General features: G+C 45.7%; 1 protein-coding gene and 1 long non-coding RNA gene across 6 annotated transcripts in view; one reads left to right on the top strand and one right to left on the bottom strand.

Annotated features, from left to right (window-relative positions):
* LOC116966937 (SUMO-conjugating enzyme UBC9) overlaps positions 1-8,706 on the top strand; it is a 45,158-nt gene extending 36,452 nt beyond the window's left edge. For all 5 annotated transcript variants that reach the window (XM_033013322.1, XM_033013319.1, XM_033013318.1 and 2 more), the window contains 3 exons: positions 872-981; positions 1,078-1,157; positions 3,331-8,706. In XM_033013322.1, the coding sequence (XP_032869213.1) occupies positions 872-981; positions 1,078-1,157; positions 3,331-3,394 (254 nt within the window). In that variant the 3' untranslated portion in view covers positions 3,395-8,706. The remainder of the gene's footprint in view (positions 1-871; positions 982-1,077; positions 1,158-3,330) is intronic.
* Positions 8,707-10,369: 1,663 nt separating this feature from the next.
* LOC116966939 lies at positions 10,370-24,197 on the bottom strand. The gene is made up of 3 exons (XR_004410095.1): positions 24,144-24,197; positions 18,522-18,576; positions 10,370-10,812 (listed from the first exon to the last, which is right to left on the bottom strand). It is a non-coding gene; the product is annotated as an uncharacterized LOC116966939 (long non-coding RNA).
* Between the last annotated feature and the right edge of the window lie 335 nt (positions 24,198-24,532).

The following is a 24,532-nucleotide window of genomic DNA, read 5'->3' as shown; positions in this document are numbered from 1 at the left end:
TAGATTTCAGCATCTGCAGTCTCTGCATTAGGACCAGTGGATACTGACTTTTCTTTTGTCAGTAAGATCTTCAAATGGGCTTTTAATGAAGGAAGCACAATGAGGAAGATGGTTGAAAAGTTCTTACCCCCCCCCCCCCACCACCACCACTACCACTCTTATTACTCGGCTTGTATACTCTGGTGTTTAGAAAGATGAGGGGGATCTTATTGAAACATATAAGATTATTCAGGGTTTGGGCACGCTAGAGGGAGGAAACGTGTTCCCGATGTTGGGGGGCTCCAGAACCAGGGGCCACAGTTTTTAAGAATAAGGGGTAAGCCATTTAGAACGGAGACGAGGAAACACTTTTTCTCACAGAGAGTTGTGAGTCTGTGGAATTCTCTGCCTCAGAGGGCGGTGGAGGCCGGTTCTCTGGATACTTTCAATAGAGAGCTAGATAGGGCTCTTAAAGATAGCGGAGTCAGGGGATATGGAGAGAAGGCAGGAACGGGGTACTGATTAGGAATGATCAGCCATGATCACATTGGATGGCGGTGCTGGCTCGAAGGGCCGAATGGCCTACTCCTGCACCTATTGTCTATTGTCTTATTAGTCTAGGACGATTCCTAACCTGAAACATCACCTATCGGAGATGCTGTCTGACTCACTGAATTACTCCAGCATTTTGTGTTTTTGGTTGAAGATGTAGGCATGCACTTAGAAGGGAATGTGAAAGTCTTGCCTATCTTTTATTTGGTTGTATTGGATCAGAAGAAATCTAGTACAAGGTGGGTTTATTATTTTAGCCCAGCCTTAGTCAACCTTGTGCATCTACCGTACAGTTAAATTTACAGGTTTTAAGGACGCATTTTTCTAAACTGTTCTCCAGGTAAATTTGAGCCGCCAATATTCCACCCGAATGTCTACCCCTCTGGAACGGTGTGTCTATCCATTCTGGAGGAGGACAAGGATTGGAGGCCAGCCATCACCATCAAGCAGGTCAGAAATCAGATTCACCTGACAAAAGTGGTTTTGTGGAGCTGCACCGGGTTCTTAACCTTCAACCATTGACCTGCGATCTGTTTTTCAACATAGATATTACTAGGAATTCAAGAACTTCTTAACGAGCCAAACATTCAAGACCCAGCACAAGCAGAAGCATACACAATCTACTGGTAAGTAGGAAAGCAAACAAATGCATGACTTGAGGAAACCCAGTTATCTTTCTCATCCAAATATATTAATCTGCGTTTAATCTCACTCGGGGGGGGGAAAAGGTGATTGAGAAATTGTTACACAAGGTATAATCTTGATCCAATGTTCAACCCTCTTAACTAAGGCTCCTAACCCTCCTAACTAACCCCCCTCCTAAGGGCAGCAAGGTGGCGCAGCGATAGAGCTATTGCTTCACAGCGCCAGAGACCCAGGTTCGATCCTGACGACGGGTGCTTGTCTGTACAGAGTTTGTACGTTCTCCCCGTGACCTGCGTGGATTTTCACAGTTTCTCTGTTTCCTCCCACACTCCAAAGACGTACATGTTTGTAGGTTAATTGGTTTTGTATAAATGTAGATTGTCCCTAGTGTGTGTAGAGCAGTGTTAATGTGCAGGGATTACTGATCGGTGCAGACTCGATGGGCCGAAGGGCCTGTTTTTCTGCTGTATCTCTAAACTAAACAAACTGAAATGGCACAAAGTTACATGCTTGGTAATCATGTATTGTCTTTCCGCTGACTGGTTAGCACGCAACAAAGGCCTTTCACTCTGTACATGTGACAATAAACTAAACTGATCATTAAATCATTAAAGCTGTATTAATGATCCTGGCCTATTTGGATTAATTGTTAAAGTATAAATTTGTATTTGCTGGGTGATAATTAAATACATTCTAAATAAATTTCCTGATTCTAGCTCTAGGAATATTTACAATTTAAATGTCTCTGCACTCTCTGGCTTCACCTGATACTCGCTCTAGCCAACTTAAAATGCTGCACACTTAATATTTCCATTGAATAAAATGGCATTAACTACGGATTATCCTGCGGAAATGTGATTTAATCTTTATACAGACTGAAAATAAACTGTTCAAAAAGATATATGGACTAGCATCATCTGATAACTGCCACCAAATGCATTACATAGTGCACAAGCACCTTGTGATTTAAGCCAGTTTGATTTATGTGCGTTTGGAATAACACGCTTGTTCCTTTAATACCAAAGCTTGATTACGCGCTCATGATTTTAAAATAATGTGCTCAAAGATACGGCCGACAGCATAGTTGGGTATATGTATAATTTGCCCACCTTTAAATTATGCACCACTTTTCAAGCAAGTAACCCTGACGTAAAATGCGTGTACTCTGTTTATCTATCCCTGATATTTTTTAAAAGATAGCCAAGACGGCATGTATATTGACACATAAATATTTAAAAGATTGATATGTGTAAGAAAGAACAGCAGATTCTGGTTTAAATCGATGGTAGACACAAAATGCTGGAGTAACTCAGTGGGTGAGGCAGCTTCTCTGGAGAGAAGGAATGGGTGACGTTTTCGGGTCGAGACCCTTCTTCAGACTGATGTCGGGGGATGCTGCCTCACCCGCTGAGTTACTCCAGCATTTTGTGTCTAAGTGCTATTGATAGGTGCACTCAGTATTTTCGGATCAGTGAAAATAGAGTGTTACATGGGGCGACTCTCTATTGGGCTTGGATGAGATTATCATCCTCCGTTTTACTTGTGTGTGGTACGGGTTCTGATTTTCCGCTCATGGATATGATTAAGGAAAGCTAGAGTGAGGCAGAGGCAAAATTCATCTGGCTGATGCTTGCTGGTTGTCTGCCAAAGGAAGCACAGTCACCTGGAGCCCAGCTGACTATTTTCTCTCAGACATGCAGCCGGATTTCAGGCAACCAGTATTTAGGGGTTTTTTTGTTTAGAGATATGGCGTAGAAACAGGCACTGAGTCCATGCCGAATATCGATCACCTCCTTGCACTAGTACCATGTTATCCCACTTTACCACTCCCAACACACCCACGTGTCTTTGAGATGTGGGGGGAAACCGAAGCACCCAGAGGAAGCCCGTGCGATCACAGGGAGAACGTGTAAACTCCAAAGAGACAGCACCCAAGGTCACCAATCGAACCTGGGTCTCTGGCACTGTGAGGCACCAGCTCCACCACTGTACTAGTTCTCGGGAGAATATTTGTGCATCTTCGTGCACCAAAACGAGATGGATTTGTTCATATGGCTTGTCTTGATTGATTGTATACATAAATATGGTTATTAAGATAGAAATGCTTGCTAAGATCTGTTCTGATTTCTGCAATTCCTTGTTCATCATTCACAGCCAGAACAGAGTAGAGTACGAGAAGCGAGTGCGAGCACAGGCCAAGAAATTTGCTCCAACATAAAAACCAAGCAACAACAGGATATGGATTTCTGACTGTCGGCTAAGAAAAGAAGGCACGCTATTCACATTTAGCAAGTTCCTGTTACAAGCAATTGGGAATCTCTGGGGGAAATAAATGCATCATTACTTGGACAGTTCCAGTTCATTAAAAAAAAAAAGAGGCAAATCATCTCGGCACGAAACGTGCTGTGTTTCTGTGGCGGCTGTATTAAAATGTTTAATTTATATTTAAAAAAATAGCCCTAATGCTCGATGGGTTGATTGGCTTTCAGTATAGCCAGAAGTTCAGGCTCCTATTTAATGTTGGCTGACTAGAAAAAATGCAGTTGGGTTTTTTTCAGCTTTCAACTGTGTGGTTTCCAGGCCTCTTTCTAAGCATCTCTAAGTTGTCAAGCTTTCAGGACTATTCATCGAGAGGAAGATTTTCCAAGAAGAAAGTGAGAACTATTTCATCTGTTTGCATACCATGATCTGCATTTTGCTCTTAATGCCGAGGCTATCTTAAATCCACAGTGGCCCTTTAAAAGAGACTTGACTCCTGTAATAAATGGTGTATTTTTAAAAAATAAGCTGTTAATAAAATGTTCTTTCTATATACCCATTCTCCAAAACGCATCCCATCCCAGCACGCACGTGATTGTGGGAGTTTGCCCTTTTTTAAAAACATCACTGTTTGTTGATTTCTTTGAAAGAACGTGAGTTAACCTGAACGGTTCATTGTCGGTGCAAGGGGCTGCAGATGCTGGTTTATAAAAACACACACACAAAGTGCTGGAGTAACCCAGCGGGTCAGGCAGCATCTCTGGAGGACCTGAATAGGCGACGTTTCAGACGTCAGCGGAAAGATCCCAACCTGAAACATCGCCTCTCCCACACCCTCCCAAAGATGCTGTCTAAACCGGCTGAGTTAATCCAGCACTTTGTGTTGCTTTTTTTCCTGAGCAATTCATTTTTGGTTCTCAGTAAGAGAAGCTCAGTATATGCACCCAGCTGCTGTGTGGTGTATTGGCTTATAACCTCAAACAAAATTTGGTGCTTATTCTTAAATGTGGTAGTTTGGCACATGTGAATTGTTTTGACCACAGCTCCCTGCATGGGTGCACTCTTGGCGCCTCATGTTTTGTCTTTGCTTTAGATTTCGTTCCCGTGCTTCTTTGGAATAGTTTGGAATAATGTTATTCTGTCCTCCTGTCCGGAAAGTGTAAGCGCATGTGCCACAGTTGTAAACAAAGATCTGGAATAAACAAAAAAAAAAAGGAATAAAGATACCATGTGCCATCTTAGTGCAGTTTAGTGGCTTTGCGAAGAGTTTTTTTAAGTGTAAAGCAGGGATTTTTAGAGAAAAAGGCTAACCATGTAGAAAAGTGCATGTTTAAGATTGGAATCTAGACTTTTGTATTTCACTTGGAAGAAGGGATTTTGCATCTGTTCTTGTTTTTTCATGTATTAGTAGTGAGAGAATTCCACAATAATCGTTTTAAGCAGTTATAACTCTTCCCCTGCAACTACTGCAAGGAATTTTTTTATTTTTTTTTATGTATCTAGTTACAATTTAATTGGATGTGGCGGTTCTCATAACACACTTCATGAAAGTTTTTTGGATTGAACCAGGTGTTAGTTTGGCATGCAGAGACAATGACGGGTCCCAATCCTTCCCATTGCATTTCTGTTCAGAGTGACGGTGGGTCTTTACTCGCGCTGTGCAGCATTATTCTGGTGTTTGATTCGAGGGAATAGAATTTGTAATTTTCAGGAAGGATTGGGAAACCGAGATGAAGAATTTTGTGAATTGTGTTGCATCTAAGAATTGCGTAAAATCCAACTCTCGCTGCAGGTTTAGAAAATCAGATCATTTGGGTGAGTCGGTTCGAGGGCGCCTGTTCTTTGGTGCCTTTCGGGCTTGTGTCTATCAGTTGGGTCGCCTGATTTCCATCCAGCTTTGTGCATTATGACTTCAGGGTCTGTGTTCTAAAGCCCTCTGATATTCAGATTAATAATAAATCTGTGATCTGGCTCAGTTATTAAAGATAGCATGGTGTAATTGTTGTATTTACATTTTGGGTGGCTTGATCTTGTTTGCTGGGAGACCATTTCTGCAAGTTAGTATTTTGATTTGAGGAGGGGGGGGGGGGGTGGGAGAGGAGTCTTTCTCTGGGTAAGTGTGTTGCTGGAAAGGCCAGTAAAATTGCAACCTGTGTAGCAAGGAGCATGATGCTGCTGTTTCATTCAGATACTACTGCCTCTGGCTTTGAAAGGGATTTGCGTAATCTTTCCCCCCCGCCCCCCCAAAATCCCATTGACAACACTATCTGTCCTACATCTGACACTGCAGGCACGTAAATAAAGTTAGCGACTGTTCCGTGAACGTTGGCTCTTAGCGAGAGTTTGCCCCTTGTCAAACATTACATCGGTTGAATGCACCTGTTGCCGCTGTATCTTAGGGTGAATTGGTGCAGGGTTGCGTGTTGGTTACGGAAATCCAGAATTGCCCACAGCTGTTGTCATGCTAGATGCCCTGACATGTGACTTTGTTCCATTGTGCATCGAGTGCTTCACTAGACAGGGAGTGAGTTGGTCCACCCTTTGCGTGAAATGAACCTGGATGGAGAATGCTATTCGGGAGAGTGCTCCTAGGATGGAACAAGCCCCCGATTGTGTGGTAACAAACATAAGGATGTCCAGACTTTGATTTTAATTCCTTGATGTGTGGTATGAGTGCCCTGAGCCAAAGGGATACAGTTTAAATTCCATTCGTATCAATGCAATTATCTCGTCCCATGCTCCTCGTGTTTTCTTTGTATACATTCCATAGGAAGCATTGGTTTCTGAATTTGTTGGTACTATTATTTTACCAATATGAGAGTTAAGTGATAATGCAATGTCTTGTGTGTTTGGCTTGCTGAAATTATTGGGTATCTCCTTTCATAATTTGCAAATGTGAATTAGACCACTGCGGCGGCGTGACTTGAGTTCCAAAGGTGTCCTTGAAACTTGATGGGAAGCAAGTGCCCATTGGAAAAAAAAATGTCACTTCTATTCACAAATACTTTGGACGGGTCTAAACGGGCATTTCACACTTGACCCCGGTCACTAGTGTTATATCCTTTTTTTTGACATAAGGTTTTTTTTTAAATTTTTGTACAGTGCTGAGCATCAAGTAATGTATGTAAAAAAAACGTGATGCTCATCACAAAGGCTTTGCTGTTTCCATAGATTTCAGCCAGCAACATGTGTTTCTTTCCACAGTCCAGTTTCGAGCAGCTGATTGCCTCGTGAACCTGTGGAATCGCGAGTTAAGGATGTTCTCTCTTTGATGCTGGTCAGATTTGTAATAATTTGGCACAGTAGTGCACTCACATGTACAGAGCCAAGAAGTGAAATTTTGTGGTGTAAATTTGAACATGCTGATTGCATGAAAGAAAAGGGAACGAGTGCTTTTTTAAAAAAAGTGTATTTATGGGGCATCTTCAGTTGGAAATTCCAGAAGGATGCAATTTACCTATAATATTGTGTTTGAAATTTAAGGGGATCTTTTTAAAAAATAGAAATAAAATGGCTTTTAGAGAACGAGGGCTAATCACCAGGGCCCACTTTATCTCTGCATTGATAACATTTAACTTGCAGTGAACTTCCTTAATTGACCCAGAACAGGCACTTGCTAAAGAAATTTTGAAAAAGAAGAAAAACTCCCTTGGAATACTGGTGCATCCATTTCTTTGTTTATATTTTTTGATGGATAAAGCAACAAAAAAAAACTAAAAAAAATTTTCAGCCAGTATTCCGGGGTAGTGTTGTAAACTTGTACAATACTTTTATATCTTTTTTTTTTTCACAAGTCCATTGGATTTTGAGTATGGAATTGGCAGGTCTTCAGAATACGTGCTGATTTTAATGTCCCCCAACCTTGCCTCCCTGGGAAAAGAAACAAAATCAAAAAAAATATATCGATGGTTGTAATGGTTGCCTCTTGCATGGCCACGTGTGGTTGGGATTCCTGGTCTGTTTCTCTTGTCTTGAATACGTCACCATCTCCTCATATTGCAAAATCAGACAACCGTGAAACTGGTAATTGCATTACCAGCACATCTTTGATCCTTTAATGTGCTCAGGGTGTTGTGAACTGTTTAATTAAAACTATAAAAACATGTCCTTGCATTCCCTATTTGCTTGTTTTTTTGTTTTGTTTTTTGCATCTTTTTAAAGTGGAATAAGTGGTATTTTAATGGAGTTCTTTAGCTATGTCATTCTATTCAGTTTACTTTTTACAGCAAGAACCAACTCTTGGTGTAAAGACATCTAAATAAAAATTAAGTACAGAATTCCAAGTCTGTAATAGGATTTTATAGAGTTATGTAGCTGTCTGAACTTCTAAATTTTAATTAAAATGTAGGTTTATACCTGGGTGCTTCATTTCCTCGTAGCTCTTTGAGTACTGATCTGCACTCAGTATGGCATGACAGGTGTGTCTTTATCATCTGATCCACACTAGTCGAGGCTGCGGCCGCTAACCTGGTTTGATTTGTTTCAGTTCTACAACATGAGATGCTGCATTTAATCGACATCTTGATAATAGTTTTTAGAAACCTGGCAAAGTACTAATGTATCATGTTTGGCCTAATATCTGAGGTGGTTTTCATCTGTACTTTTAAATATGGGTCCATTGATGTGCAGGTGGAATCCCATGTTTAATACGAAAACTATTTGAGCAATTGGTGATCACTGCATTCTTACACTTGGGGGGCATTTATTGTGTGTGTGATGTAAGGCTGTATTAGCTTTAGCACACAGATGCATCTGGAAAAGCAGACGCAGTTTGCTTCAGCAGATATCTTACACTGCTTCATTTGTTAAAACAAAATCAGAATTGGGGGCATGTTTTTTTTTAAATTGCTGGGTTAGCTCTTTATCCAGGTCATTGCTTGTTTTCGAGAGAACACTTTCAGAAATTTGTACAATTCTGTAATGTAATATGGTGACTTGTGCGACATTACTGACATAGAATCTGCCACCTTCCCAGGCACACTTCAGCGGGCCATGTTTGCTCTCCTTATCTCTTGCTTCCCGAAAAGGAAATTGAAATTGTAATATTGAAAAAGCAGCTCGAACAGCAAGAAAATGCGCTTGTTTAAAAATAAATTTCTAATGAATGGAAAGTTTTAAACGTGAAGAAATCATTCCACTGAGGCTTAAATCGCCTCTGAGCACCATGTACCATTGCAGCACACACCATTTCAATCACTGATACCTCTGTTTGTATGCTGTTTGTTAATGTATTTGTGTTTAGAAAAAGAAATTAAAAAGCAAAAAGTACAGAGTTTTCTTGGTCGTTTATGAATTATTGCGTGCATAACATGTTAGCTCCACTCTACAGTAACTGGTCGACATTGCTGAAGTGATGGGTTTACTGATGGCTAATGGCTTTGCCATGTGGCCAATACATGGAGTCATGGAATGGTAGAAACAGTTGGGCTTGGGAGGGGGGGGGAGTAAGCCCCTGTGCCACTTAGGAAACCTGAACGGAAACCTCTGGAGACTTTGCGCCCCACCCAAGGTTTCCGTGCAGTTCCCGGAGGTTTTTGTCAGTCTCCCTACCTGCTTCCACTACTTGCAACCACCTGCAACCTCCGGGAACCGCACGGAAACCTTGGGTGGGGCACAAAGTCTCCAGAGGTTTCCGTTCAGGTTTCCTAAGTGGGACAGAGGCATTGTAGAGTACCCAGGCAATGCTCGATTTCACCAAGTTAACAGTTGAGATGATTAAAGCATGTGTGTCTGGAGCAACAGGTGAAGTTTGCTTCAGCAGACATCTTCATCTGACGTGCACACTGCTTCATCATTTGTTAAAAAACAATCAACCAGAATTGGGGGCACAGCAGATCCGGCCTTATCCCCAGATTCACTGAAACCTCTGCTGGACCTTGTGGAGATGCAGTGAGAGAGTCTAATCCCTCATCAAGCCACCTGACCCACCTCCGTTACAACCCAGCGGTATAAATATTGATTTCTCTAATTTTGTAACCCTTGTATCCTCTCTCTCCATCCCTCATCTACCCTAGTCGTCACGGTCATCTAGTTTCACTGTGGTCCTGCTGAGCTTCATTGCGTGTTCAAGAAGGAACTGCAGATGCTGGAAAATCGAAGGTAGACAAAATTGCTGGAGAAACTCAGCGGGTGCAGCAGCATCTATGGAGCGAAGGAAATAGGCAACGTTTCGGCCCGAAATGTTGCCTATTTCCTTCGCTCCAAAGATGCTGCTGCACCCGCTGAGTTTCTCCAGCAATTGTATCCAACTCCACTGTTGTCTTTATGCTGACTGGATAGCACGCAGCAAAAGCCTTTCACTGTACCTCGCTACACGTGACAATAAACTCAACTGAATTGTTTGGGGGAACTGGATAAGAGACATGGCAAAGATATTGTCGCAGGATAGTGGACTTGATCCGAGACGCTGAATCTTACCGCTATCGTAAGGTGACACCCAGTAGATTTGAAGCAGCGATGCTCAGTGCTATCCAAAGACACTATAGTATCTTTCTATCTACCTAACCCTAACCCGAAGATACTATCTACCCCCTTTCAAAGTTGGTGTTTAGAGGCAAGGATGGGACTGCAACTGCTGGTTTAAACCGAAGATAGACTCAGCGGGTCAGGCAGCATCTCTGGAGAAAAGGATGGGCGACGTTTCCGGTCGAGACCCTTCTTCAGACTGAAAATAAAGAGTGGTGGGGGTGGAACTGGAGATAGGGAAAGGCCGGAACAAAGCAGGGCTGGCTATAAGATGACCAGTGAAGGGTGGAGCCCGTGATATCCATCTCACACGTGGGATGTTTGTCAGTCTGAAGAAGGGTGCCGAGACGAAACATCTTCTATTTCTTTATCTCTAGAGATGCTGCCTGACCCGCCGAGTTACTCCAGCACGTTGTGTCTTTCTTTGGTATAAACCAGCACCTGCAGTCTGAAGAAGGGTTTCGGCCCGAAACGTTGCCTTTTTCCTTCGCTCCATCGATGCTGCTGCACCCGCTGAGTTTCTCCATCTTTTTTGTGTACCTTCGATTTTCCAGCATCTGCAGTTCCTTCTTAAACACCTGCAGTTCCTTGTTGTTGCACTCGGAGTGTTTACCTCGGTTGCCGCGGCAACTGACGTTGCTTTCACTGTCATGGGTCCGGCTACCTGGGCGTCGGTTGGCGGAGGGAATGTAGCGAATCTCCTGACTTGACGATGTAACCACTTGACAAATGTAACAAACCCGAGCCGCTGCCACAGGTGGGACTAGAGCTGCCGGAGTTCCCACGCCCAACCTCTGAACACACATCAGCCGGGGACAGGACCGGCCGCAGTTCCTTCACCCAGCTCGCGAAATGGACCCAGCCACCGATTGCCCTCAGTTCCAAGGTCGGTTATTCTCAAAAGCCACGAATCTACCAAAAAAAAAAAAATGAAATGTGATTTTTTTTAAACTTACAAGAGTGAAAGTCAAAGATCTAACCGCTGTCCGCTCTTTCTTTTGCAGTCTCCGAAGTCATGAAACTGGCAGGTAACAACATTTTCATTTCTTGATTCGGAGCTCCTTTTGTTAAGCCGCGACACGTTGATGATCCCGAAGATAGACACAAAATGCTGGAGTAACTCGGGTCAGGCGCAGCATCTCTGGAGAGAAGGAATAGATAACGTTTCGGCTCGGAACCCTTGTTCAGACGCGGATCAGATTCAGATAAGGGTCTAAAGAAGGGTCTCGCCCCGAAATGTCACCTATTCCTTTTCTTCAGGGATGCTGCCCTTACCCGCTGAGTTTCTCCGGCATTTTGTGACGATCTTCAGCAAAAACCAGCATTTGCAGTTCCTTCGTACACATTTAGATGACAGTGTCGGTTCTCAGTCAGAGAGTTTAAGATCCTCTTGGTGACAAACTGATCCTACCGGACGGTACTGGTGGAGTGTTACAGTGTTGGAAATAGCTTCTTAAAATATGACGCCGAGGTCTCATCTGCACGGTTGGGTTAACGTAAAAACTCCCGTACACTATTTATTGTGATAAGACTTTGCCTTCCATCACAGTGAGGAGGAGATTCGCTGTGATGGATGTTTGTGTAAATTGTGTTGTGTCTTGGTTCTTTTTCTTGTGTGTATGACTGCAGAAACCAAATTTCGTTTGAACCTCAATGAGGTTCAAATGACAACAAATAAATTGTATCATTGTTAGGCAGAGCAAGAATGTATCCCTCACGTCCTGGCTAATTATGCATCTTCCTCGGTTCAATACCATTAACGCAGACCACCTTTACACGCTGTTGAAAATAGAAAAAAAACAACTCGCCAGACTGTAACATCAGAGGGTAATATCCCAGTGACCCCTTCCTCCACCCTAGTCGTTTTTACCAGTTCCACAGTTCTGTTGTTTTGTTCTTGCGATCACACCTGCCCTAGCCATCTAGACAATCCCTCCCAGCCTCCACCTGCACCACTGTTGTTGCCACATCCTCTGAGGCAGAGAATTCCACAGACTAAATTCCACCACTATCGTTTCTGCCACCACCCCTGGCAGCGCGTTCCAGGCACCCACCACCCTCTGTGTAAAAGACCTTGCTCCGCAAGTCTCCGTTAAACTTTATCCCTCTCAGCTTAAAGCTGTGGTCTCTAATCTTTCAAATCCCCACCCTGGGTAGAGTCCAGAGCCCCAAGAAGAACGTGCCAACTCCACACAGTCGGCAGCAGTGGTCAGAGGCAGAGGATTCCACAGACAATATTCCACAGTTACTCCAGCATTTTGTGTCTATCTTCAGTGTAAACCAGCATCTGCTGTTCCTTCCTACAAATCAACTTTAGAATAGTTTGTATTAAAAAATATATATATATTCCAGAGAAACTGATGAAAACGAAAGTGGCAGCAGCAAGCAGTTTCCCCGGTCGAAGCCTCTTTGGCACGACGTTGGACAGTCAAGGTTTGGACAAAGGTAAGGGGATGCATAACCCGACATTTTATTACCAGAGGATGTGGCAACAACAGTGGTGCAGCTGGTAGAGTTAGTTCAGTTTAGATACAGCACGGAAACAGGCCCCTCGGCCCACCGAGTTCGCGCCGACCTACGACCCCCGTACCGTTCAGTTGAGTTTATTGTCACGTGTACTGAGGTACAGTGAAAAGCTTTGTTATGTGCTAACCAGTCAGCAGAAAGACAACACGTGAATACAATCGATCCATTTATAGTGTATAGATGCATGATAAGGGAATAACAAAGGAGCAGGAGTAGGCCATTCGGCCCTTCGAGCCAGCACCACCATTCAATGTGATCATCGCTGATCATCCCCAATCAGTACCCCGTTCCTGCCTTCTCCCCATATCCCCAGACTCTGCTATCTTTAAGAGCCCTACCTAGCTCTCCCTTGAAAGTATCCAGAGAACCTGCCTCCACCGCCCTCTGAGGCAGAGAATTCCACAGACTCACCACTCTCTGTGAGAAAAAGTGTTTCCTCGTCTCCGTTCTAAATGGCTTACTCCTTATTCTTAAACTGTGGCCCCTGGTTCTGGACTCCCCCAACATCGGGGACATGTTTCCTGCCTCTAGCGTGTCCAAACCCTTAACAATCTTATATGTTTCAATAAGGTGTCCTCTCATCCTTCTGAACTCCAGAGTATACAAGCCCAGCCGCTCCATTCTCTCGGCATATGATAGTCCGAGGGTCATCAAAGAGGTAGATTAGATACACTGTAATAGTTCAGCACTGCTCTCAGGTTGTGGTAGGATGGTTCAGTTGCCTGATAACAGCTGGGAAGAAACTGTCCCCGGATCTGGAGGTGTGCGTTTTCACACTTCTGTATCTTTTGCCTGATGGGAGAGGGGAGAAGACGGAGTGGCCGGGGTGAGACTCGTCCTTGACACACTAACACTACCCTGCACACGCTAGGGACAATATACCATTTTTACCTGAGCCAATTAACCAACAAACCTGCACGTCTTTGGAGTGTGGGAAGAAACCAGTGCACCCGGAGAAAACCCACGCAGGTCACAGGGAGAATCTACAAACGCAAAGGTTTAAGGTGAACGGGGGGAGGATTTAACAGGAACCTGAGGCGGAAATTATTTCAATCAGAGGCTGGTGGGTATATGGAAAGAGCTGCTAGAAGTGATAGTTGAGGCTGGTACTCCAACGGCATTTAAAAGACCCTATGGTGTAGGGTGATGTTGGTCGGCACGGACTCTGTGGGCCGAAGGACCTGTTTCCACACTGTATCACTGTTGTGAATTTATGGAATTCCCTGCCACAGAGGGCAGTGGAGGCCAAGTCACTGGATGGATTTAAGAGAGAGTTAGATAGAGCTCTAGGGGCCAGTGGTGTCAAGGGATATGGGGAGAAGGCAGACACGGGTTATTGATAGGGGACGATCAGCCATGATCACAATGAATGGCGGTGCTGGCTCGAAGGGCCGAATGGCCTCCTCCTGCACCTATTGTCTATGTTTCTATTACAGGAATTTGAACTAGGTTCTCAACATTCAGTGGAAATTGAGTGAGCGAATGTGCAAATTGCACCCTAAATGATTTCAACTCTGGCTTGCAGACGTACCAGAGGAACACAGCCCTGATGCGTCCAGGTGTCGTTGTCAACCCGAGTCTCCGTTGGTGCAAGGGACAGAGAGAGACTGCAGGACGCAGCCAGTCCACACCCCCAAGTCTGGCCAACTGTGCCACGACCTTGTGAGGCGCCCAAGCTCGAAGGCGGGCTCTGCCGGGGGCGGGACGGCCACCCCGTGCGGCGGCTTGGCCAAGGAAGGGGCTTCCCCTTTCCCCCCGAAGAAGTCGCCCAAATCGCAGACCGGCAGCCCTGTCAGAAGCCTCGAGGGGAGCGCGACGTCCATGCAGGGGGAGCAGCCCGGCTCCCGATCGCCGATGTGTGAGACTCCAGACAGGCCGCCCTCTCGGGACCTGCAATGTCTAATCCCGAGAAACATCGAGCACAAGTTTAGGACCCACGTTGTGAATGAGGTCCTATCGGACGAAAAGGTTAGTGAAAAGACCTGTTTAGCTGACGTGGATGTGGAGAGGATGTTTCCACCAGCGGGGAGAGTGTAAGGCCAGAGACCAACAGTGGTACAGTGGGCCTATCCCACTTTCACGAACTAATTCACGATCTCTGACGAGTTTGCCCCTGACTCATATTCGCAGCATGGTCGTCGTGAGGTCGTAAGAAGTCGTAGGTAGGTCATAGCAGGTCGTGATGCTAGTCGTAGGTGCTCGTGGCAACAAGTAGGTCGGGGCGTTTTTTCAACATGATGAAAAATGCCCAGGAGTAAAAAAAGGTCGGGAATTAGGTCGTGAAAGTGGGACAGGCACAGTGCCTCAGACACCTGGGTTTTATCCTGACCACGGGTGCTGTCTGTGTGTGGAGTTTGTACGTTCTCCCTGTGACCGCGTGGGTTTTCTCCGGGTGCTCCGATTCTCTCCCACACTCCAAAGACATGCAGGTTTGCAGGTTAATTGGCCTCTGTAAATTGCCCCTGGAGTGTAGGAGGAGAAAGTGGGATAAGATAGAACATGGGTGACCTTATAGTTGGCGTGGACTTGGTGGGCCGAAGATTCTGCTTTCCCTTTAGTTTATATTTAAACTAAACTAAATTAAACAATATGTAGGAAGGAGCTGTGGATGCTGGTTAACACCGAAGATATACACAAAATGCTGGGGTAGCTCAGTGGGACAGGCAGCATCTTTGGAGAGAAGGAATGGGTGATGTTTAGGGTTGAAACCCTTCTTCACATTAAATAATACTCAACACTAAATACAAACTAAATAGTAACCACATATACTCAATCTGTGAATATTGTTACACAAGATCATAAGTAATAGGAGCAGAATTAGGCCATTGGGCCCATCAAGTCTACTCTGCCATTCAATCATGGTTGATTTATCTCTCCCTCCCAGCCCCATTCTCCTGCCTTCTCCCCATAACCTCTGACACCTGTACTAATCAAGAATCTATCTATCTCTGCCTTAAAGATAACCACTTACTTGGCCTCCACAGCCTCCTGTGGCAAAGGATTCCACAGATTCACCACCCTCTGACTAAAGAAATTCCTTCTCATCTCCTTCCTATAGGAATGTCCATTAATTCTGAGGCTATGCCCTGTAGTCCTAGACTCTCCCACCAGTGGAAACATCCTCTCCACATCCACTCTATCCAAGCCTTTCACTATTCAGTATCAATGAGGTCCCCCCTCATTCTTCTCATCTCCAGCGAGTACAGGCCCAGTGCCATCAAATGCTCATAAGTTAACCCACACATTCCTGGGATCATTCTTGGACCCTCTCCAGGGCCAGCACGTCCTTCCTCAGATTTTGTGCCCAAAATTGCTCACAATACTCCAAATGCGACCTGACCCAGCGCCTTATAGAGCCTCAGCATTACATCTCTACCAGAGTTCTGGCAAGCGACCAGAATCAGATGACATCCATGCTACACAAGCCCACAAGGTCTCACCCCTTATTAAACAAAGCGGAGGGAATGCTGTTTGGACTGTGTCCACCCTGACCTGCGTTTTATTGCTGTTCCCCTGAAGGTTAAGGAGTTCTTGTATAACAAAGAACATCCTGCAGGAACGCTGGATGCCAAGGACACCACAGTGGAGGCAGCAGAGAACATCATTGATGAGGCAAACATGTATGAACAAATTGGCTTTCCCCTGCGATGTAACATCTTCCCAGGTACTGCCCATTCTAACTAAAGCCCTTGGCTGAAAACATTCATAAAGTGTTCACTCTGATCTTCAGCTAATGCTAGTACAGCCAATCAAGTTACAGAGGAGTGGGAAAGATTGGAAAGTAAGTATATTCCAGTGTGAATAAGAATATATCTTGGATTGAAGGATTTGAGTATAGGAGCAGGGAGGTTCTTCTGCAGTTGTACAGGGCCTTGGTGAGACCACACCTAGAGTATTGTGTACAGTTTTGGTCTCCTAATCTGAGGAAAGACATTCTTGCCATAGAGGGAGTACAGAGAAGGTTCACCAGACTGATTCCTGGGATGGCAGGACTTTCATATGAAGAAAGAATGGATAGACTCGGCTTGTACTCGCTAGAATTTAGAAGATTGAGGGGGGATCTTATAGAAACGTACAAAATTCTTAAGGGGTTGGACAGGCTAGATGCAGGAAGATTGTTCCCGATGTAGGGGAAGTCCAGAACAAGGGGTCACAGTTTAAGGATAAGGGGGAAGTCTTTTAGGACCGAGATGAGAAAAACATTTTTCACACAGAGAGTGGTGAATCTGTGGAAGTCCCTGCCACAGAAAGTAGTTGAGGCCATATTGGCTATATTTAAGAGGGAGTTAGATGTGGCCCTTGTGGCTAAAGGGATCAGGGGGTATGGAGAGAAAGCAGGTACAGGATACTGAGTTGGATGATCAGCCATGATCATATTGAATGGCAGTGCAGGCTCGAAGGGCCGAATGGCCTAGTCCTGCACCTATTTTCTATGTTTCTATGTTTCTATCCCTATGTAAGGTGTTTTATTGACAGCATGTTGATTATTTGTAAAGTGCTAGATAAAGTCAAGTACTTAAAACCAGTGTGTCTATTAACTGTAAAACCATTAGGTATAGTGCAGGCAAGTAGTTTAAAACAGCAGGGATATTATCTTAATACCAGCAGAAATATTAAAACCAGTAGGTACATTATCCTTAACACCAGCAGATATATTAACCATAACACCACATGTATCTTGTCCTTTAAAACCAGTGGGCATATTAAAACCATCCCTGGGATGGCGGGACTGTCATATGAGGAAAGATTGAAAAGACTAGGCTTGTATTCACTGGAGTTTAGAAGGATGAGGGGCCACCTTATAAAAAAACATATAAAATTATAAAAGGATTGGACAAGCTAGATGCAGGAAAAATGGTCCCAATGTTGGGCGAGTCCAGAACCAGGGGGCCACAGTCTTATAATAAAGGGGAGGTCATTTAAGACTGAGGTGAGAAAATACTTTTTCACCCAGAGAGTTGTGAATTTGTGGAATTCCCTGCCACAGAGGGCAGTGGAGGCCAAGACACTGGATGGATTTAAGAGAGAGTTAGATAGAGCTCTAGGGGCTAGTGGAGTCAAGGGATATGGGGAGAAGGCAGGCACGGGTTATTGATAGGGGATGATCAGCCATGATCACAATGAATGGCGGTGCTGGCTTGAAGGGCCGAAGGGCCTCCTCCTGCACCTATTTTCTATGTTTCTATGATTCTAAATATATTGACCTCAAACCCAGCAAGTATATTGACCGTAAAACCAGCAGTTTCGTTGACCTTCAAAGAAGATGTATTGACAAAATCAACAGGTATATTAAAACATGCAAATATATTGACATTAAAGCCAGCTGGTATGATACCAGCAGGTATCATTTTTATTCAGGTAGATGGGAAAATGTTGATATCACGGTTAAAAAGGAAAGGAGGGAAATAGTCAGCAGGTCAGGCAGCGTCAATGGAGGAGAAAACAGGTCAGAAAAACTATCCCCGACCAGGGCCCTGCCATTCTGGGCCGAACATTTTAATTTGGATGAACTTCTGAGGAATTAATCGGGCTGTCGCTTTGGAAGGAATAGATCGGGGAGACGCACAGTCTCTTGCCCAGAGTAGGTGAATCGAGGACCAGAGGACACAGGTTTAAGATGAAGGGGAAAAGATTTAACAGAACCTGAGGGGTAATTTTTTCACACATAAAGTGGTGGTGGGTGTATGGAACAGGCTGCCAGAGGAGGTAGTTGTGGCAGGGACTACCCCAACAGTTAAAAAAACAGTCAGACAGGTGCATGGATAGGACAGGTTTGGAGGGATATGGGTCAAACATGGGCAGGTAGGACATGTAGATGGGACGTGTTGGGCGGTGTGGGCAAGTTGGGCCGAAAGGCTTGTTTCCACGCTGTGTCACTCTATGACTCTATAAGGCTTTATTATGTGTGAACCATCCTTGCGCAGGGAGTGGGGTCTGATGTGGATGCCTGTGTTGTTGTGACGCCAGGTTACTCGGGCTCCTGGAAGAGCGAGGCCCATTCCACCTACACCAAGGAGGTGTTTGAGCGGCATCGACGGGACCCCAAACAGTGGCACGGCCGAACATCGGATGATCTGAGTACGGCACTTGTATACCTTGCCTTGCGCGCGTCCTTGCCCGCTATCCAACCCCTCTGAGATCTGCCGGAAGCTGATGGGGGAAAGGTGGGATGGAAGGAGAACTCAGTTTCAGTTTAGTTTATTGCCACGTGTACCGAGGTACAGTGAAAAGCTTTTTTGTTGCGTGCTATCCAGTCAGCAGAAAGACAATACATGATTACAATCGATCTACTTACAGCGTACAGAAACATGATAATGGAATGACATTTAGTGTAAGGTAAAGCCAGCAATGTCCGATTGAGGATAGTCCAAGGGTTACCAAAGAGGTAGATAGCAGTGCAGCACTGCTCTCTGGTTGTGGTAGGATTCAGTTGCCTGATAACTGTTGGAAAGAAACTGTCCCTGAATCTGGTAGTGTGCATTTTCACACTTCACTAGCTTTTGCCTGTTTGGGAGAGGGGAGTATTGGGGAGTATTGTCTCTTTTTCTTGTGTTCTAATCCACACAAACTCCCCAGTCCCCTCCTGAAGGCAGTCAACCCTTTGTTGGATGGTCACAAAAAGCTGGAGTAACTCAGCGGGTCAGACAGCATCTCTGGAGAAAAGGAATAGGTGACGTTTCGGGTCGGGACCCTGTTAGGCTTTGTTCCAAGCGAAAGGATATTTTTAAGGCAGAGATGGATAGATTCTTGACGAGTACAGTTGTCAGGGGTTATGGGGAGAAGGCAGGAGAATGGGGTCAGGAGGGAGAGATAGATCAGCCATGATTAAATTGTGGAGTAGACTTGATGGGCTGAATGGCCTCATTCTGCTCCTATCACTTATGAACATGAACGCTGCCAATAATTCTTCAACCCATGATCCTTACTCTAAGATGGACACAAAGTGCTGGAGTATTCAGTGGGTCAGAAAGCAAGTCTGGAGGGTCATCATCCAACATCATCAGAAGGGTCTCGACCCCAAACCTCACCCATTCCTTCTCTCCAGAGATGCTGCCTGTCCTGCTGAGTTACTCCAGCTTTTCGCGTCTATCTTTGGTTTAAACCAGCATCCGTAGTTCCTTGTGTAGGAGTTACTCCAGCTTTTGTGCCTATCCGTAGTTTCTTCCAACACATCCTCACTCGAATACCCACACAAAACTCAGTGTATGAAAACACAGTACACTGTAAACACTCTAATAATCACTCTGTAAACACACACACATTCATATATATATATACCAGTCACCCTCCACACACACTAACCACACCCCCCACACCTCCCCGCACTAACCACACCTACACATACTAACCACCCCCCACACACACTAGCCACCGCCCACACACACTAGCCACCCCCCACACACTAACCACACCTCCCCGCACACACACACACTCCCCGCACACACACACACTAACCACCCCCACACACACTAACCAGCCCCCACACACACTAACCACCCCCCACACACACACTAACCACCCCCCACGCACACACTAACCACCCCCACACACACTAGCCACCCCCCGACACGCTAACCACACCTCCCCGCGCACACACACACACTAACCAGCCCTCTTGATATTATATTAATATTATTCATTCGCTCCGTTTACCCCACCCACTCACTCTTAGCCCCCAACTCGCAGGCGCGCTAGAGAGGGAGAGGGAGGGGGTAGAGAGAGAGGGCAGAGAGAGAATATATGGTGGCTGCGCCACCATGCCGCCCTGTTTCTCGGGAACTGAACCGTCCCGTTACCCAAAGACTACCTGTATAGTTTGATCAAGATAGTTGAATTGCAAGTTTAAGCCCTGATTACTAGCAAGGTTGTGTGCATCTTTTAGGTCACTGGATTGCCATGAACGTCATTCACCAGAGAGTCAAGAAAGCGTTAGCGGAGCTGGAGAAAAAATCGGACAGTTAATAGCACCATTGAGGATATTAAAACAATGAAATAAAATCAACTTTAGTCCTTTGTGTGGAAAGTATAAAATTCCTGGAGAATAGTCTCGTATTGTAATAAAATATTTTGAACGAGTACGGTTTTAAGTAAGAGCCGGCAAGGAACGGTGTGTGAGCCAATGTCACGAGCTGAGATAATTTTGCCCCTGAACCTCGTTCATAAGCTCATAAATGATAGGAGCAGAATTAGGTCATTCGGCCCGTCAAGCCTACTCTGCCATGCAATGATGGCTGATCTATCTCTCCCTCCTAACCCCATTCTCCTGCCTTCTCCCCATAACCTCTGACACCCGCACTAATCAAGAATCAATCTATCTCTGCCTGATGTGGCAAAAAAAAGATCCACAGATTCACCACCCTATGACTAAAGAAATTCCTCCTCATCTTCCGAAAAGAATGTCCTTTAATTCATAGGCTATGACCTCTAGTCACAAGATAGACACGAAAAGCTGGAGTAGCTCAGCGGGTCAGACAGCATCTTTGGATAAAAGGTAGAGGAGATATTTCGGGTTGAGACAGTCTGAATAAGAGTCTCGACCCAAAACGTCATCTAATCCTCTTCTCCAGAGATGCTGCCTGTCCTGCTGAGTTATTCCACCTTTTTGTCTCTGTCTTTGGTTTAAACCAGCATCTGAAATTCCTTCCTACACATTTAGTGTGTAGGGGATCAGATCTCATGGCTTTGAGTATTTTGAAAAGGTTGAGGAGGGCAGGACAGTAGACACTGACTATATGGACTTCAGCAAGGCCTTTGCTAAATTTTGAAAGTTGGCGGCCCTTAAGGTTAGATCACATGGGATCCAGCGAGAGCTAGGTAACTGGATACGTAATTAGCTTAATGGTGAGATGCAAAGATCCTATGGTAAGAAGCAGAAGGTAACTGGAGTGCAGTACCGTGTAAGTCCACCATAACTTCAGAGATATGCAGTGGAAACAGGCCCTTTGGCCCATTAGTCCGAGTCGACCAACGATCACTTCGAACACTCGCACTATCCTAGCATCAAGGGATAATGGTTACAATTTACAGAAGCCATCAGCCCTACAAACCTGCATGTGTTTGGCCATGCAGTAGGAAACCGGGGCACCCGGCGAAAACCATGCGGTCACAGGGAGAATATACAAACTCCGTACAGACAGCACCTGTAGTAAGGATCGAACTGGGGTCTCTGGCGCTGTGAGGCAGCAACTCTGCCACTGTGCCGCCCTTAAACATAGAAACAGAGAAAATAGGTGCAGGAGTAGGCCATTCGGCCCTTCGAGCCTGCACCGCCATTCAATATGATCATGGCTGATCATTCAACTCAGTATCCTGTACCTGCCTTCTCTCCATACCCCCTGATCCCTTTAGCCACAAGGGCCACATCTAACTCCCTCTTAAATATAGCCAATGAACTGGCCTCAATTACTTTCTGTGGCAGAGAATTCCACAGATTCACCACCCTCTGTGTGAATTTTTTTCTCTCATCTCGGTCTCCCTTATCCTTAAAATGTGACACCTTGTTCTGGACTTCCCCAACATCGGGAACAATCTTCTTGCATCTAGCCTGTCCAGCCCCTTAAGAATTTTGTAACATCCTTTACCATCTACTAGAGAGTGCAGTTTTATTTCACACTAAAGGCAACATCTCTTGACATTACAACACACCTTCGAGAGGACCCCTTGCCTTATTCTGTTCTCAAACCTCTGTAGTGGGACTTGAATTCAGACGACAGTCCCCTGGGTGACGACTTCTTTTGGAGATGGGGGTCAACATCTGGTTGAGGGGGTGTGTTGGCGGTGGGCTGGCGCGGGGACGATATTTCACGGTCACTCTACCCGTTCTGCTGTTTCAAGGTGCCCGGAGCGACACGCCGCCGGCCCGCCAGAGGTTGTCAAGAAACCTCCAACTTTACGTGGAGGAGCAGACCAAGTACACGCCGGCCTGTCCCCAGCTCAGCAAGCCCCGCGTGAAGGCAGGCACGGAGCAGCCAGGTCAACGGAAGAAAGCCGCTGCAGAGCCACCGACAACGGTCCCGAAGACCAACAGGCCAGACGCTAACCCAGAGGCCGCGCTGTTTCTGGAGCGCGGAGAGGAACACAAAACCACAGCTGGTCGGGATGAGAAAAAGGACGAGACATTCTGGGACTTTTACGACCAATCTTTGGAGTCGGTGTAAACCTGATACAAGCAGTTACGGTGGAGTTGCTGCCTTACAGCAAATGCAGCGCCGGGGATCCCGATTACAGGTGCTGTCTGTACGGAGTTTGCACGTTCTCCCCGTGACCTGCGTGGGTTTTCTCAGAGATCTACGGTTTCCTCCCATATTCCAAAGAGGTGCAGGTTTGTAGGTTAATTGGCTTGGTAAATGTTTTTAAAAAATTGTCCCTAGTGGGTGTAGGATAGTTAATGTGCGGGGATCGCTGGTCGGCACGTACCCGGTGGGCCGAAGGGCCTGTTTCCGTGCTGTATCTCCAAAGTTTGATAGGCACATTTAACCTCAAGAGTCACAGCTGCCTTATTTAAAACTAAAATCGACCCAGTACTTTGTGTCTTATCATGTATACTGCTTACACTGCAGCTTCATGCAAAGCAAGGACTTTCATTGCACACAGGGATACATGACAATAAACTAACCGGAATCTGAATGCAGGAAAAATGTTCCCAATGTGGGGCGAGTCCAGAACCAGGGGCCACAGTCTTAGAATAAAGGGGAGGTCATTTAAGACTGAGGTAAGTAAAAACTTTTTCACACAGAGAGTTGTGAATTTGTGGAATTCCCTGCCACAGAGGGCAGTGGAGGCCAAGTCACTGGATGGGTTTAAGAGAGAGTTAGATAGAGCTCTAGGGGCTAGTGGAGTCAAGGGATATGGGGAGAAGGCAGGCACAGGTTATTAATAGGGGACGATCATCCGTGATCACAATGAATGGCGGTGCTGGCTCGAAGGGCCGAATGGCCTCCCCCTGCGCCTATTCTCTATGTTTCTATGAATGGAACCTTGTCCGACCTGTTAAAAAAAATGGCAGTTGGGGGCAGTCTTGTATATCATTCCACATCAATGATGTTGATGTATGATTCAATGATGTATTATGTGTGTGTGTGTGTGTGTGTGTGTGTGTGTGTGTCTGTGTGTCTGTGTGTCTGTCTGTCTGTCTGTCTATCTATTGAATAGGAGAGTTGTGTGTGCTTTGAAAGAGTATGACGACTGATTGGACCACAATCTCAGCAGGAGTTTAAACAATGTCCACAATCTCAGCAGGAGTTTAAAGACTCAACACCTGTACTGTCCCAGGTGTGGACACCAATATATCAGCGAGACCAAGCCCAAGCTCAGCGATCGTTTCGCCGAACACCTCCGCTCGGCCCGCCTAAACCTACGTGATCTCCCGGTTGCCAGACACTTTAACTCGCCCTCCCATTCCCACACTGACCTTTCTGTCCTGGGCCTCCCCCACTGTCAGAGTGAGGCCCAGCGCAAATTGGAGGAACAGCGCCTCATATTTCGCTTGGGCAGCGGTATGAACATTGACTCAGTCTGAAGAAGGGTCTCGAACCGAAACGTCACCTATTCCTTCTCTCCAGAGATGCTGTTTGTCCCGCTGAGTTAAGTTTTAAGTTTAAATTTAAGTTAATTGGCCAAGTATTCACATACAATGAATTTGCCTTGGTGCTCCGCCCGCAAGTGACAACATGACATACAGCGACAGTTAAGAATGATACATTAAACATTCAGCTTACCCCAGCTTGTTGTGTCTTTCTTATGAACATTGACTCCTCTAACTTGAAGTAACCCTGTTGCTTTCCCTCTCTCAGCTTGGGAGGGGGGCGGAAACTGACGGCAACGTGACGCTAGCGGGGCGGAAGCTGACGGCAACGTGACGCGAGGGGGGGCGGAATCTGACGGCGACGTGACGCTAGCGGGGCGGAAGCTGACGGCGACGTGACGCGAGGGGGCGGAATCTGACGGCGAGGTGACGCTAGCGGGGCGGAAGCTGACGGCGACGTGACGCGAGGGGGGCGGAAGCTGACGGCAACGTGACGCGATGGGGGGACGGGATCTGAGGGCGACGTGACGCGATGGGGGCGGAATCTGACGGCGACGTGACGCTAGCGGGGCGGAAGCTGAC

Source organism: Amblyraja radiata, chromosome 38, assembly GCF_010909765.2.
Source record: "Amblyraja radiata isolate CabotCenter1 chromosome 38, sAmbRad1.1.pri, whole genome shotgun sequence".
In the NCBI taxonomy this organism is placed as follows: Eukaryota; Metazoa; Chordata; class Chondrichthyes; order Rajiformes; family Rajidae; genus Amblyraja; species Amblyraja radiata.
Note: the sequence above shows the minus strand (reverse complement) of the source record. Positions and strands in the feature narration are given on the sequence as shown.